This window comes from Labeo rohita, unplaced genomic scaffold (assembly GCF_022985175.1).
Source record: "Labeo rohita strain BAU-BD-2019 unplaced genomic scaffold, IGBB_LRoh.1.0 scaffold_857, whole genome shotgun sequence".
NCBI classification, from domain to species: Eukaryota; Metazoa; Chordata; class Actinopteri; order Cypriniformes; family Cyprinidae; genus Labeo; species Labeo rohita.
Genome location: NW_026129807.1, coordinates 3469 through 19483, shown reverse-complemented (window position 1 = coordinate 19483; position 16015 = coordinate 3469). Strand labels below are relative to the sequence as shown.

The 16015-nt window shown below is 33.7% G+C and overlaps 1 long non-coding RNA gene and 3 gene segments (V, D, J or C); 3 read left to right on the top strand and 1 right to left on the bottom strand.

Moving 5' to 3' along the window:
- The first annotated feature begins 4482 nt into the window (after positions 1-4482).
- On the top strand, positions 4483-5028 carry LOC127162200 (immunoglobulin kappa variable 1-8-like). The segment is given in 2 exon segments: positions 4483-4586; positions 4676-5028. Coding segments are annotated over 2 exon segments (387 nt in total).
- Positions 5029-7735: 2707 nt separating this feature from the next.
- Positions 7736-8349, top strand: LOC127162199 (Ig kappa chain V region K29-213-like). The segment is given in 2 exon segments: positions 7736-7898; positions 7988-8349. Coding segments are annotated over 2 exon segments (396 nt in total).
- A 1136-nt stretch (positions 8350-9485) lies between these two features.
- On the top strand, positions 9486-10017 carry LOC127162198 (immunoglobulin kappa variable 4-1-like). The segment is given in 2 exon segments: positions 9486-9593; positions 9683-10017. Coding segments are annotated over 2 exon segments (384 nt in total).
- A 3136-nt stretch (positions 10018-13153) lies between these two features.
- On the bottom strand, positions 13154-14614 carry LOC127162202 (uncharacterized). The gene is made up of 2 exons (XR_007827275.1): positions 14488-14614; positions 13154-13587 (listed from the first exon to the last, which is right to left on the bottom strand). It is a non-coding gene; the product is annotated as an uncharacterized LOC127162202 (long non-coding RNA).
- Positions 14615-16015: the final 1401 nt, after the last annotated feature.

The following is a 16015-nucleotide window of genomic DNA, read 5'->3' as shown; positions in this document are numbered from 1 at the left end:
CAAATACTAGCATATAGGTTAGGCAAAGCGATACACAATAAATATAAAAATATAGCCACTTATAAGTCACTTATAATCTATTATTAGCCTATTATTATTATTATGGTTAGGCTATTATTATTTTAATAACTGGTTAGGGCAAATTTTATTAATGCTTGACAATTATGCCAATAAAGTTTTGACTTTATGATTATATTTATGCCCGTGTGTGACGATAAATGAGTGTTTTCATTTACAAATTAAACTACGTAAATGATTTATTCCTCAGTGAAACACTATAATTAGACGAAACAAAATAAAATATAATTTAACCTTTAAACTGCATTCCAGTAGAAATCCCAGTCATATAACATATGTCGAGCATTTACAGTATTTACATACAGAACATTAAGTAAAGAGATGGAACATAAACGAAAATAAAATAATAGGCTAATAATGATAATAATAATAATACTGAAAATAACGATCAGTAAATAGAAGGTTGGATAAAAATATCTTGTAGGCCTATTTTATTTGATGTACTTTGGGTAATATTTATTAATGATATACTTCTTTCGATGCATCGCGCACAGACAACAATCACATAGACAGCATCGCATAATATAATCATTTAATATTGTATTAATTTCTATAATAATTAATATAATAATTCCTTAATTCAAAATAAAATCCCAGCTGGCATTTTAACGTGGAGTCAGCGTTGAATCAACGTCAGGTGTCAGTGTTGGATAACCATTGGATTTTGTTTAGATTTGTTTAGAAAGCGCTTTTATCACGACTCAACGTTTAATTCAGAGTTGATCTTTCAATGTTGTATCATTATTCGTGCATCAACACTTTTTCAACAGTTAATTGATCAGCATTGTTTGGATGTTGGAACGTTATTTTTCTACTGATATATTTCAACAAAATGTTTAAAAGTCATGGTTGTAAAAATAATGTTGATTTGACGTACAACTCAAATTTTATTTATATTTCTATGTTGAATCCATAGTTAGTTAACAACACCATTTCAACCATTTGGTATTCAACGTTGTTTTGACGTTGAATGAATGTTTTTTCATAAACTGACATTATTTCAACCACATTTAAACGTTTAAGGTCGGTCGAATGCCAGCTGGGGTGTGCTTGTAAACTTGCATGTGCATGTCCAGTCAACAGTTCAAATTAAGTTGGTCTGACAATTTTTGAACCAACTTATTTCCGCTTATTAAGTCAACTTTTTTGAGTTTTAATGTCCAGTTAACTAACAGATTTAAGTTATTCAAAATTTTCGCAAGTTGGATTTTTTACAGTGCATACTATCCCAGCTGGCATTCGACCGACCTTAAACGTTTAAATGTGGTTGAAATAATGTCAGTTTATGAAAAAACATTCATTCAACGTCAAAACAACGTTGAATACCAAATGGTTGAAATGGTGTTGTTAACTAACTATGGATTCAACATAGAAATATAAATAAAATTTGAGTATGTCAAATCAACATTATTTTTACAACCATGACTTTTAAACATTTTGTTGAAATATATCAGTAGAAAAATAACGTTCCAACATCCAAACAATGCTGATCAATTAACTGTTGAAAAAGTGTTGATACACGAATAATGATACAACATTGAAAGATCAACTCTGAATTAAACGTTGAGTCGTGATAAAAGCGCTTTCTAAACAAATCTAAACAAAATCCAACGGTCAACACTGACACCTGACGTTGATTCAACGCTGACTCCACGTTAAAATGCCAGCTGGGCCGTTTTGAAATCGTAAGGCTCAGTTATTTCCGGTTATGTACATTTTCAATGCGCTGTAATCATGTAGTTGACTTAAACGCCTATTAAAATGAGATTTCGCGGGATGATTTCCAATTCGCAAATTTTCGGAGACGGGAGAAAACATATTCTGATAATTATTGCGTATAGAATTTTCCAAACTCAACGGAACGTGAAGTTTTAATGCAACATAAACCGATCTGAGAAAGCAGTGACTGGTAATCATACATAATTGTTCACCACAGGGTGTCAGTGCTCTATAGACCAATTTCGAGTAGACGTCAGTGACGTCACTTGCAGCTGCGCGCGCACAGAGGTTGCAGAAAAACACTGGTAGCGAATGGAGGTAAACGGGTAAACTCCATGGAATAAGAGAAAAAAAAATATTTTTGTGCCTTTTGATGTCAAAATCGGAATGCTAATAATTTTTTATACAATACTGTAGTCAAAGACGGCATTTGAAGCTCACGCAGACATTTAAACTGACACTATGGATGAAAACTGCTATGATTACTGTACTTTTAAAGCATAAATTTGATTAAACAATAGGTCTACATAATATTCACATATGCTGTTCATAGGGGATGTACTGTATCAGCCCTACAGTTACAGCATGACATATTATTTAAACCTATTACTATTAACATTTTACAGAACATTTTTTATTATTATTTTATCTCACAATTCGGACTTTTTTCCTCACAAATGAAAGTTTATATCTCCTAATTCGGACTTTATAACTCAATTTAACAAAACTAATGACTTTGTTATTTCTGAGAGGGGAAAAACCAGAAGTTTGGGATTTAAGCCGAGGGGGAAAAGAGAGAATGACGAGTTGTTTTTCCTCTAGATTTGTGGGATATAATCTCAGAATTGCGAAAATAAAGTCAGGATTTTGAAATATAAAATAAAATTTAATTTTTTTATTCTTTTATTCCATGGCTCCATAGACTGTCACTTGAACCGCACATAAAAACATCATCCTGGTTTCGGGTCTGTAAGACTATTCCACTATCTAACGTCAATTTCGTTGAATAACAGTGTTTATCGCTGGGTGACAAGCTGTTATGATATGCGAATAACATTTTGAAAATGGCATCTAATCAATATAATCTATACTCTTTTTAAATCCAATTATTTTGTGCCGTATCCCGAATGTTTACAAACAGATAATTGGTCTATAGTGACCTAATCGCGACGCTGCAGTTTGTGAAATCTGATGAATAAGATCATAATGAACCTTTATGTATCTGTATTAAATATGTTAGTCACTATTCTGTGTCATATTCTGTCATCATTTCACTGTATGTAGTCTAATGCCAAAATATGAGTATTCAATCGTCGCACTGTCAGCGTGTTACTGTTACAATTATTTTAAGGTTTAACATCGTTAAATAAGGCAGTTACCGCACATTCATTCAGCCATTTGAAACAATGAAATAAGCAGTATATGGACTCGGAATAAGAGCACCAAGGCACACAAACAAATTAGCCATGGTTCTACTACAAATAAAAGCAAAAAATGCAATTGAAGTTAAACCATATAACAACAAATTCATCAGGTATGAATTATGATCAGTAAAAGAAAAATGCTGTCCATGAGAATGCGGCAGATAAGTGGGGAAATGTATTTATTTATTATTCAGAATGCACATACCGAAGGGAAATATATTTCTAGTAACCTTTCAGCAGGTTGAATATGATTCATTTTAACGCAGAGAATATGATTAATTGTAAAGAAATGCCAGCCCTAAAATGTAGTGATAATCTGCGTCCTCATGAGAAACTGTCTGTATGTAGGTGCGCTGAACGCTAACCGGAACCTCCCGAGCCCTAACAAGTAGAACGCGAAAGTAGTTGTGCAAGTAGTCCATTTAATTTACGCTTACAGTCTTATGAACATTTGCACAATGCATACTCTTCACATGTAACGTAAACACTGTTTCATGCCTTTTCAAACTGTCTCTTTCAGGTCGGTCCAGTAAATGATTCACTTACAGACCAGATGGTGGCGCTGATGATTTAAGATACTAAAACAAAATCACCATATTGTGTGTCCCAGTTTCTCCCTTCGATTGTAAAACCAGTGGTCGATCTCAGTTACTGTACACTACTGTTGAAACATTTGGGGTCAACCATACACAAATGTAATACAATATATACACATATATTAAATTTCAATATATGAATTATCTTGTCATATGAAGTAAAACATATATGAAACTTATATTACAAATTGAAACAATTTCTAATATGTATATCCAACCCATTCAAATTTGTGAAACAATGGACATGTATATCCATCCTAAAACCCACCAATAAATGTTGATATTATAAGGAAATACAAAAAATAGACATGCATTTAAAATAACTATTACAAAAACATATATAAACATGCAGAATTTTTGGATGTTTTAAAAAAAAGTTTATATATATATCAGTATTGTTGACAGTATATGTCAAGTGTATACAAGACCATATGAAAATCATCATATAGATAATATTTAAATATGTGCATAAACACATTTTAATATAGGGATTTTATATCTACCCAGGAAATGTATGTATTTGGAAATTATATGTCACCTTATAGGTAACATATATGGCAACATGTTTATATTTTTTACATAAAAGTAGACAATACAAAATGCTCATTTAAATACAGGATCAGATTTGCATATTGATCAGATGCTTCAGTGCTCTGAGAGTGTTTATAGTGCTGTGAGTTTAACACTTCATCACTGACACACACAACAATCTTCATCAACATGACCTTCATCATCATCTTCATCTGGACTCTCACAGCGTTTGCTCAAGGTTTGTGGAGCACAAGTTTGATATGAATTCATTTCTTCAAGTATATTGTCAAAGTTTTGAGTTGATTTTCTTCTTGTTGTGTGTTTCAGAGTGTAGAGGACAGATCACCGTCACTCAGAGTCCCTCAATGACAGCAGCTCAACCAGGAGAAACAGTCAAAATCAACTGTAGAACCAGCAGAGATGTGGCTTTATATAGTGCACCACGTTATTACTTAAGTTGGTACTTACAGAAACCTGGAGAAGCTCCTAAACTCCTGATTTATTTAGCAAACACTCTCCAGTCAGGAACTCCATCTAGATTCAGTGGCAGTGGATCTAACAGTGATTTCACTCTGACCATCAGTGGAGTCCAGACTGAAAATGCTGGACATTATTACTGTCAGAGTTACCACTATATTAACAGTAAAGATGTGTTCACACAGTGATAAAGAGTCGTACAAAAACCTCTGTCAGTCAGAGTCACAGTGACTGAACTGATTCTGCAGCTGCTCAAACACTATCACTCACTACTGACACACAGAGACCAAACACAGGAACTACACATGTGCTCAAAACTGAGATATGAGTGAAATCAGCTCTATTAGACTGTGATCTGTCCTGTGACAGATGTGTATCATTCAAATAGGCTCTGATTCTGAGACAAGTTTATGTCAAATCAAACAAAAACACACTTTTTGTCATAGTTCTAGTGATGTATTTTTTGTTTTGTTTTTGTAGATTCTACTATAATCATGATAAACTTGCCTTATGAAACTAACACTCAAACTCCATAACTGTCTCATCACTCCATGAGCAGAAGTGAAACTGTTCCAGTTCAGAGCGTTGAACCAATCAAACAGTGAAACTGTGAGTTTGAGGTGAAAATCAGATTTGCATTGGCAGCTTTAGTGATTCTGATGGTCTCAGAATAGAGCAGCTCCGTCTCCAGTGACCATGTTCAAACCCCAAGAGCTTCAGTTCACATTTACTGCTAAATGCAGCTGTTCTCAACTATTACAATCATCAACAGCAGCTCAAACTTTAGTGAAGGAACGACACACTGATCAATGATGCAGTCGAACACAAATGTAAGGCGTTCAGAAGCTTTATTGAATGAACATCAATGGCAGCACATTGAAAGACTGTTTCAGTATTGAGCTGTAAATCACGTGACTGCTGTGAATCCTGCTGCTCTTCACTGGAGAAACATCAGCAGGAGCTCTTGAGGAACGAGGCCTCTTGATCAGCTCCGTTGTGTTTTACTCTGCAGATGAAGCGATCTGCACCTTCCCAGCGTGCTTTGCTGAGGCTCAGGACGCTGCTGCGGCTGTAGCGTCCATCCCGCTCGCTCTCTGCACTGGTCTGAACCCCCTCGGTGACCTCTGACCCGTCCAGTGTCCAGCTCACCTGCGCCCCCTGTGGAGAGTAAGAGCTGAGCAGGCAGAGCAGTGCGGCTGAGTCTCCAGAGATCTGCAGAGAAGAGGGCGGCAGCAGAGACACGGAGGGCTTCACTGCGGGACCAGCTGAAACACACAAACACACACAAAACTTAATTATTTACAAGTATAAGAGATATGTCACCCTGGAGCACAAAACCAGTCATATGGGTAAAATTTCTGAAACTAAGATTTATACATAATCTGAAAGCGAAATAAACAAGATTTCCATTGATGAAAACCTGGAATCCGAGCATGCAAAAAAATCAAAATGTTGAGAAAATCACCTTTAAAGTTGTCCAAATTAAGTTCTTAGCAATGAATATTAAAAATTAAAAATTTTTTGTTATATTTATGGTAGGAAATTTACAAAGTATCTTAATGGAACATGATCTTAACTTAATATCTTTACTTAATAATTTTGGCATAAAAGTAAAATAGATCATTTTGACCCAGCTATACAATGTATTTTTGGCTATTGTTACAGATATACCTGTACTACTTATGACTGCTTTTGTGGTCCAGGGTCACATATGCATAAATATAAATTAGTTCTCTAAAGCAAACATTACTGAAAATGTATTGACAATTAAGCAAAATGTTAAAACTTTTATTATGATGTTTCTTGTAAGATTTAGGAAACAAATTTAATTTATGATTTCAATATAATATTTTGTATTTTATCATGTTTATCAATTGAACTTCTTTTCCAACTTCATTTATTTTGTCTATATTATCCAACTTTGTGTCCAAAATGCACAAAATTAAATATATTAAGAAATAACTGAAAATATTAAACAACACTGCAATTCATTAAAATACAATAAAACGTCAGCATGCATTAGGTGTGAAATTACTAATGTAAAACATTAGGTATGAATGTCTTGAAATCAAGAAAACATGGAATATCACCAAATATGACGCATTCATAACATAGAAGAGAAAATTAATTGATCAATAAATAAAACTGAATAAAAATTTACAATAAATAAAATGTGAAATGTAAGCTTTTAAATAATATATTTTGTAGTAAATTAACAGTATTCTGACCAAATGTTCTTTAATAACCTTAAACCTCATTTAAAAAAAAACACACACATCACACATCACACATTTTTAGTAGATAATTTAAAAAGACTTACTTCTGATCGTCAGTTCAGTTCCTCCACCAAAAGTGTACCACAGTGCTTCATTCTAGTGAAAGCGTCGTACAAAAACCTCCGTCACACTCAAATGAACAAACTCCATCAGAGAAAGAGACAACGACACTCACACACACTGATATGAGACTCAACATCATGGATTATTATAAAAAACAGCACAAAAATTTTTTTAAATTAAAAGTGTTATTGCATAAAGGCTGAAATCATTTGTTTCATAATCACTCTCAAAAAACATTAATCGCATGCATTTTCAAATTCAAACTCTGCTAATTCTATTTACTTTTCTTTATAATGAAACCTTTAGCAGGAATTAGATGGTGATTCCCTATTGGATGACCTTTGACCTATTATACAGTATCATGGAGGATATAAAATCTGCACATCAGATATTAAATGCTCTCAGCATCAGAATCTGAATAAAACATCAAACAGCGTTTGGAGGGAGAAGCTTGGTCCAAAATAACATGACATAAATTATAAATGTCTGTTTCTGAAAATGGTAAATGGAAATTTATTAGCAAAAATACTGAATAAATGAAATGGCAAAATTGTGTTTCTCTGTCTTCAGGTAAATGATCTGGAGTGTGTTTGCATATTGATCAGATGCTTCAGTGCTCTGAGAGTGTTTATAGTGCTGTGAGTTTAACACTTCATCACTGACACACACAACAATCTTCATCAACATGACCTTCATCATCATCTTCATCTGGACTCTCACAGCGTTTGCTCAAGGTTTGTGGAGCACAAGTTTGATATGAATTCATTTCTTCAAGTATATTGTCAAAGTTTTGAGTTGATTTTCTTCTTGTTGTGTGTTTCAGAGTGTAGAGGACAGATCACCGTCACTCAGAGTCCCTCAATGACAGCAGCTCAACCAGGAGAAACAGTCAAAATCAACTGTAGAACCAGCAGAGATGTGTATGGTGGTGATCGTTTATCCTGGTACTTACAGAAACCTGGAGAAGCTCCTAAACTCCTGATTTATTATGCAAGCAGCCTCCAGTCAGGAACTCCATCTAGATTCAGTGGCAGTGGATCTAACAGTGATTTCACTCTGACCATCAGTGGAGTCCAGACTGAAGATGCTGGACATTATTACTGTCAGAGTTTTCATTGCAGAACAAATTCTTATGGTGGCTGTGCGGGTGATTATGTGTTCACACAGTGATAAAGAGTCGTACAAAAACCTCCGTCAGTCAGAGTCACAGTGACTGAACTGATTCTGCAGCTGCTCAAAGGAGGATCTGAAATAACTCTGTTGATTTTCTCCCTCTTTTGTCTCCTGATGTTCTTACTCTCTGTAGGGAGACGAGTAATGCTGGAAACTGGACTGGTTGAATCTGCACTTTGAGATTTTGATTTGATTCATTGTGCTCTTCTAGATCCATCACATGTTGGAGATTGGAGTTCAGCAGTCATCTTACTTTGTTTTTAGTCATGCAACTACAGCTCCTGTAATGAATTAATAAACTTCAGTTCAGTAATAGAAACTAAAAGTTCGATTTATAGCAATAAAAACAACGTAATCATTGTTTCATGCCTTTTCAAACTGTCTCTTTCAGGTCGGTCCAGCAAATGATTCACTTAAAGGCCAGATGGTAGCGCTGCTGATTTACAATACTAAAACCACCATATTGTGTGTCCCAGTTTCTCCCATCACTTATAAAACCAGTGGTCGATCTCAGTTACTGTACACTACTGTTGAAACATTTGGGGTCAAACATACACAAATGTAATATATGCACATATATTAAACTTCCATATATTAAGTACATTGTCATATGAAGTAAAAAGATATAAAAAAACTTATATTACAAATTGGAACAATTTAATGTATTAACATGTATATCCACCCATTCAAATTTGTGAAACAATGGACATGTATATTCATCCTAAAACTCATCTGTAAATGTTGATATTATATAAGGAAATATAAAAGATAGACATGCATTTAAAATAACTATTACAAAAACATACATAAACATTTTTTATGTTTTAAAAAAACTTTTATATATGAATAAAATATTATTTTGCATGTAGTATAGTTACTACATACATACAATACCGTATAAAAATCATCATATAGATATTATTAAAATATGTACATAAACAAATATTAATATGGGAATTTTATATCTACCCAGGGAATGTATGTATGTGAAAATTATATATCACCTTGTAGGTAACATATATGGCAACATGTTTTTATTTATTTATTTATTTTTTTATATATAAAGTAGCATCTTAATAACAAATGCTCATTTAAATACAGGATCAGTTCATTTGCATATTGATCAGATGCTTCAGTGCTCTGAGAGTGTTTATAGTGCTGTGAGTTTAACACTTCATCACTGACACACACAACAATCTTCATCAACATGACCTTCATCATCATCTTCATCTGGACTCTCACAGCGTTTGCTCAAGGTTTGTGGAGCACAAGTTTGATATGAATTCATTTCTTTAAGTATATAGACAAAGTTTTGAGTTGATTTTCTTCTTGTTGTGTGTTTCAGAGTGTAGAGGACAGATCACCGTCACTCAGAGTCCCTCAATGACAGCAGCTCAACCAGGAGAAACAGTCAAAATCAACTGTAAAACCAGCACAGATGTGACTTTATATAGTGCACCACGTTATTACTTAAGCTGGTACCAAAAGAAACCTAGAGAAGCTCCTAAACTCCTGATTTATTTAACAAACACTCTCCAATCAGGAACTCCATCTAGATTCAGTGGCAGTGGATCTAACAGTGATTTCACTCTGACCATCAGTGGAGTCCAGACTGAAGATGCTGGACATTATTACTGTCAGAGTTACCACAGCAGTGGTAATGGTGTGTTCACACAGTAATAAAGAGTCGTACAAAAACCTCCGTCAGTCAGAGTCACAGTGACTGAACTGATTCTGCAGCTGCTCAAAGGAGGATCTGAAATAACTGTTGTTTTTCTCCCTCTTTTGTCTCCTCATGTTCTTACTCTCTGTAGGAGACGAGTAATGCTGGAAACTGGACTGGTTGAATCTGCACTTTGAGGTTTTGATTTGATTCAATGTGCTCTTCTAGATCCGTCACATGATAGAGATTGGAGCTCAGCAGCCGTCTTACTTTGTTTTCAGTCACACAGCTACAGCTCCTGTAATGAATAAGTATACATCAGTTCAGTAATAGAAACTAAAAATTCAGTTTATAGCAGGGGTGGCGAACGTCGGTCCTGGAGAGCCGCAGCCCTGCTTAGTTTTGCTTCAACCCTAATCAAACGCAGCTGAACAAGCTAATCAAGGTCTGAAGGGTTACTAGAAAGCAACAGGCAGGTGAGTTTTAATTAGGGTTGGAGCTGAACTCTGCAGGGCTGCGGCTCTCCAGGACCGGAGTTCACCACCCCTGGTTTATAGCAATAAAATCTCACATGAATGATACCATAATTGTTGTTTCATGCCTTTTCAAACTGTCTTTTTCAGGTTGGTCCAGTAAATGATTCACTTAAAGACCAGATGGTGGCGCTGCTGATTTATGATACTAAAACAAAACCACCATATTGTGTGTCCCAGTTTCTCCCATCAATTGTAAAAACAGTGGTCGATCTCAGTTACTGTCCACTACTGATGAAACATTTGGGGTCAACCATACACAAATGTAATATATGCACATATATTAAACTTCCATATATTAAGTACACTGTCATATGAAGTAAAAAGAAACATATTTGAAACTTATGTTACAAATTGAAACAATTTCATGTATTTAACATGTATATCCAACCCATTCAAATTTATGTATATGTAAAACAATGGACATGTATATCATGTACATTTATATCCATCCTAAACCCATCAATAATTGTTAATATTATATAAAGAAATATAAAAGATAGATTTATAAATATACATATAAAAGCTTCTTGTATGTTTTTTAGTAAAGTTTTATATATAAATAAAATATTGTTGATATGTAGTATAGTTACTACATACAGAACGATTTAAAATTATCATATAAATATTACTAAAATATGTACATAAACAAATTTTAATATGGTGATTTTATCTAGCCAGGAAATGTATGTATGTGAAAATTATATATCACCTTATAGATAACATATATGGCAACATGTTTATATATATATATATATATATATATATATATATATATATATATATATGGTCGACCTCAGTTACTGTACACTACTGTTGAAACATTTGGGGTCAACCATACAAAAAAGTTATATATGCTCATATATTAAACTTCCATATATTAAGTATATTGTCATATGAAGTAAAAACATATGAAACTTGTATTAGAAACTGAAACAGTTTTGTATATTAACATGTATATCCAACCCATTCAAATTTGTGTTTATGTATATGTAAAACAATGGACATGTATATCATGTACATGTATATCCATCCCAAAACCCATCAATAAATTTTAATATTATATAAATATAAAAGATAGTATTTAAAATAACTATTACAAAAACGTATATAAACATGCCAAATTTTTTGTATGTTTTAAAAAAGTTTTATATATAAATAAAATATTGTTCATATAGCTACTACATACAAGACCATATAAAATCACCATATAGATATTATTAAAATATGTGCATAAACAAATATGGGAATTTTATATCTACCCAGGGAATGTATGTATGTGAAAATTATATATCACCTTGTAGGTAACATATATGGCAACATGTCTATTTTTTTTACATAAAAGCAGCATCTTAATGACAAATGCTCATTCAAAAACAGGATGAGCTAATTTGCATATTGATCAGATGCTTCAGTGCTCTGAGAGTGTTTATAGTGCTGTGAGTTTAACACTTCATCACTGACACACACAACAATCTTCATCAACATGACCTTCATCATCATCTTCATCTGGACTCTCACAGCATTTGCTCATGGTTTGTGGAGCACAAGTTTGATATGAATTCATTTCTTCAAGTATATTGTCAAAGTTTTGAGTTGATTTTCTTCTTGTTGTGTGTTTCAGAGTGTAGAGGACAGATCACCGTCACTCAGAGTCCCTCAATGACAGCAGCTCAACCAGGAGAAACAGTCAAAATCAACTGTAAAACCAGCAGTGATGTTCACTATGTTGCAGGAGGGTTTGCATTTATAACTACTTCATATACTTACTATTTAAGCTGGTACTTACAAAAACCTGGAGAAGTTCCTAAACTCCTCATATATCAAGAAACAGAGCGTTACAGTGGAACTCCATCTAGATTCAGTGGCACAAGTTCATCTGCAAGAGATTTCACTATGACCATCAGTGGAGTCCAGACTGAAGATGCTGGACATTATTACTGTCAGAGTTACCACAGTGGTGGTGTGTTCACACAGTGATAAAGAGTCGTACAAAAACCTCCGTCAGTCAGAGTCACAGTGACTGAACTGATTCTGCAGCTGCTCAAACACTATCACTCACTACTGACACACAGAGACCAAACACAGGAACTACACATGTGCTCAAAACTGAGTTAGGTGTGAAATCAGCTCTATTAGACTGTGATCTGTCCTGTGACAGATGTGTATCATTCAAATAGGCTCTGATTCTGAGCCAAATTGATGTCAAATAAAAAAATATAGATACTATAATATAGAACTACAATAATGTAGTTTTTGCATTTTGTTTTTGTAGATTCTTCTTCTTCTTCAATTATGATAAACTTGTCTTATGAAACTAACACTCAAACTTCATAACTGTCTCATCACTCCATGAGCAGAAGTGAAACTGTTCCAGTTCAGAGCGCTGAACCAATCAAACAGTGAAACTGTGAGTTTGAGGTGAAAATCAGATTTGCATTGGCAGCTTTAGTGATTCTGATCATCTCAGAATAGAGCAGCTCCGTCTCCAGTGACCATGTTCAAACCCCAAGAGCTTCAGTTCACATTTACTGCTAAATGCAGCTGTTCTCAACTATTACAATCATCAACAGCAGCTCAAACTCGACACACTGATCAATGATGCAGTCGAACACAAATGTAAGGCGTTCAGAAGCTTTATTGAATGAACATCAATGGCAGCACATTGAAAGACTGTTTCAGTATTGAGCTGTAAATCACGTGACTGCTGTGAATCCTGCTGCTCTTCACTGGAGAAACATCAGCAGGAGCTCTTGAGGAACGAGGCCTCTTGATCAGCTCCGTTGTGTTTTACTCTGCAGACGAAGCGATCTGCACCTTCCCAGCGTGCTTTGCTGAGGCTCAGGACGCTGCTGCGGCTGTAGCGTCCGTCCCGCTCGCTCTCTGCGCTGGTCTGAACCCCCTCGGTGACCTCTGACCCGTCCAGCGTCCAGCTCACCTGCGCCCCCTGTGGAGAGTAAGAGCTGAGCAGGCAGAGCAGTGCGGCTGAGTCTCCAGAGATCTGCAGAGAAGAGGGCGGCAGCAGAGACACGGAGGGCTTCACTGTGGGACCAGCTGAAACACACAAACACACACAAAACTCAATTATTCACATCTGCAGCTACAATCTTCACTGGAGCAGACGTGATAATGCAGTCAAAATCACAATCAGTTCATCTTTACTGTAATTCCACATCACTGCTGTCATTCATATAACACAAATATCATGAATTAAGTTTAAAAACATTCTTAGTTAAATCAGTTTTCACTACTATTAAATGTATCATGTACTACTTTATAAAAATCAGTTCTCTAAAGCAGACAAGATATATGGTAAATCTTAAAATAATTCAAGCCTTCATGAATGAGGAACAATTTAATCTCAGTAAAATTGTTGACATACGAATTGATAATTTATGTATTTGGAAAAGAAATGTAAATATTTTATTTTGAAAACTAACAATCATAAATATTAATAAATATTAATTCACTTTGTCTGACAGTGACGGCAACAAAACTACTAGGATTATTTTGTCTGTCTCGTTAAACATTTTGTGTCATGCATTTCAAAATCTCTTAATTGTTAAATTTACCAATAATTGTGGGAAAATTATGTGTTTTCAGATGTAATTGAATATGCCAGAAAATATTGCACTCTACAATATATATTAAAAATAAATGAGGAATAATAACATTTGAAATTACTAATTTAAAATGAAACTAATTTTAAAAACTATATGAAATATACCTTGAAATAGAAAATAATCTGAATGTCATGAAATAACACAGCATAAATATGCATTTGAAATATAGCAGACAAGTTTTAACAAATGATAAAACAGTTAAAATCACCTTAATTATTTAGCAATATTTTTTCACTTTAAGATGAGTTTTTTTTTTTTTTTTAAATCTTGTTGCTTAAATCATCTAAAAAATAAAACAATACATTTTAAAGATAGAATTAAAGAGACTTACCAATCGTCAGTTTAGTTCCTCCACCAAAAGTCCTCCAGAGTGTTTCATTCTAGTGAAAGCGTCGTACAAAAACTTCCGTCACACTCAAATGAACACAAACTCCAGCAGAGAAAGAGACAACGACACTCACACACACTGATATGAGACTCAACATCAGCTCTTCTCAACATCAGACATGGATTATTATGAAACAGCACAAAATGAAAATCTTTTTGTACAAGAAATACTTGTTATTGCATGAAGGCTGAAATCATTTGTTACATAATCAGTCTCAAAATACATTTACAGTTTACCTGCTTTATAAAGAAATCTTTAGAAAGATTTAGATGGTGATTTCCTGTTAAATGACCTTTGACCTGTTATTTAGTATTATGAATGATATCAAATCTGTAATACAGGTATTAAATGCTCTCAGCATCAAAGTCTGAATAAAAGTAAATTGTGTCTTTTTCTGAAAAAAGTAAATAATTATTCATTAGCAAAGATACTAAATGGAAAACTGCACTGAAAAAAAGAACATGTAAAATTTACTTAATAAAATCCTCGTAACAATTTGCACTAACAATGTTTAAGTAAAATTTACTGCTATAATTTTAAATAAAACCCACTTACCAGAATCAAGTAAAATCTATGTATTACTATGACTTAAAATGTGTTAAAATATTAAGTAAATATTACTTAATTCTATTTAATGTATAAACTATATTTATTCAAAGCATTTAGATAAAGTCTATATATTTTTTTAATATAAACCCACAGCTGTCCTTAAAATAGTAAATTTTATTTACTGTTATAAGGTAAGTTTTATTCAATATTTCAATTAATTTATTAAATATGTGTAATTAAATATTTCTAAAAATATAGTAATTTTGTCTGCATTTAAATAAACCCACACACGGCATAGACGATTAACATTTATTTTGTTCCAACATTAAACAATGACACAAATGTATGGTTTTTAAAGTTACATAAAGCAAAACCTCAGGTTTTTGCATGACAACTGTTTCCCTAGGGATTGGAGTCCTGAAAACAACTAAATTTTTCAAGATAAGAAAGTGTTTTAACCCCAAGAGGAATACAAAAACATGGGATGAGTTTTAAAAAATCATGGATGTAATGCATGGATATAACATTTTTTACTATTTCAATAAAAGTAACAATCCTCTCGAACAGTGCAGTTTCAACATTCAACACAGCACTCTGGACTTGTGCATTACAACATTAAATGCATAAAATATAAAACAATGCATAAAATGCATAAAAACATTTTAATAAACAGTTAAAGATGTGCTTTTATGAATTCAGTTAAACTTAAAATAGTCTAAAACAAAGCAGTTTCAACAATTAAACATGGCACTCTAGACTAGTGCTCCAAACATGTCAAAGAAAAAAAAAAAAAAAAGACCAGATGCCTTAGTTGGCACAAAGCTGAAAACAGTTGTAATAGGCAAGTGTCTTCCCACCACTGTTCACAATGGTGAAACTAAATTCAAAAGCAAAACTTCTGATTATCTACACAAGTGACCAG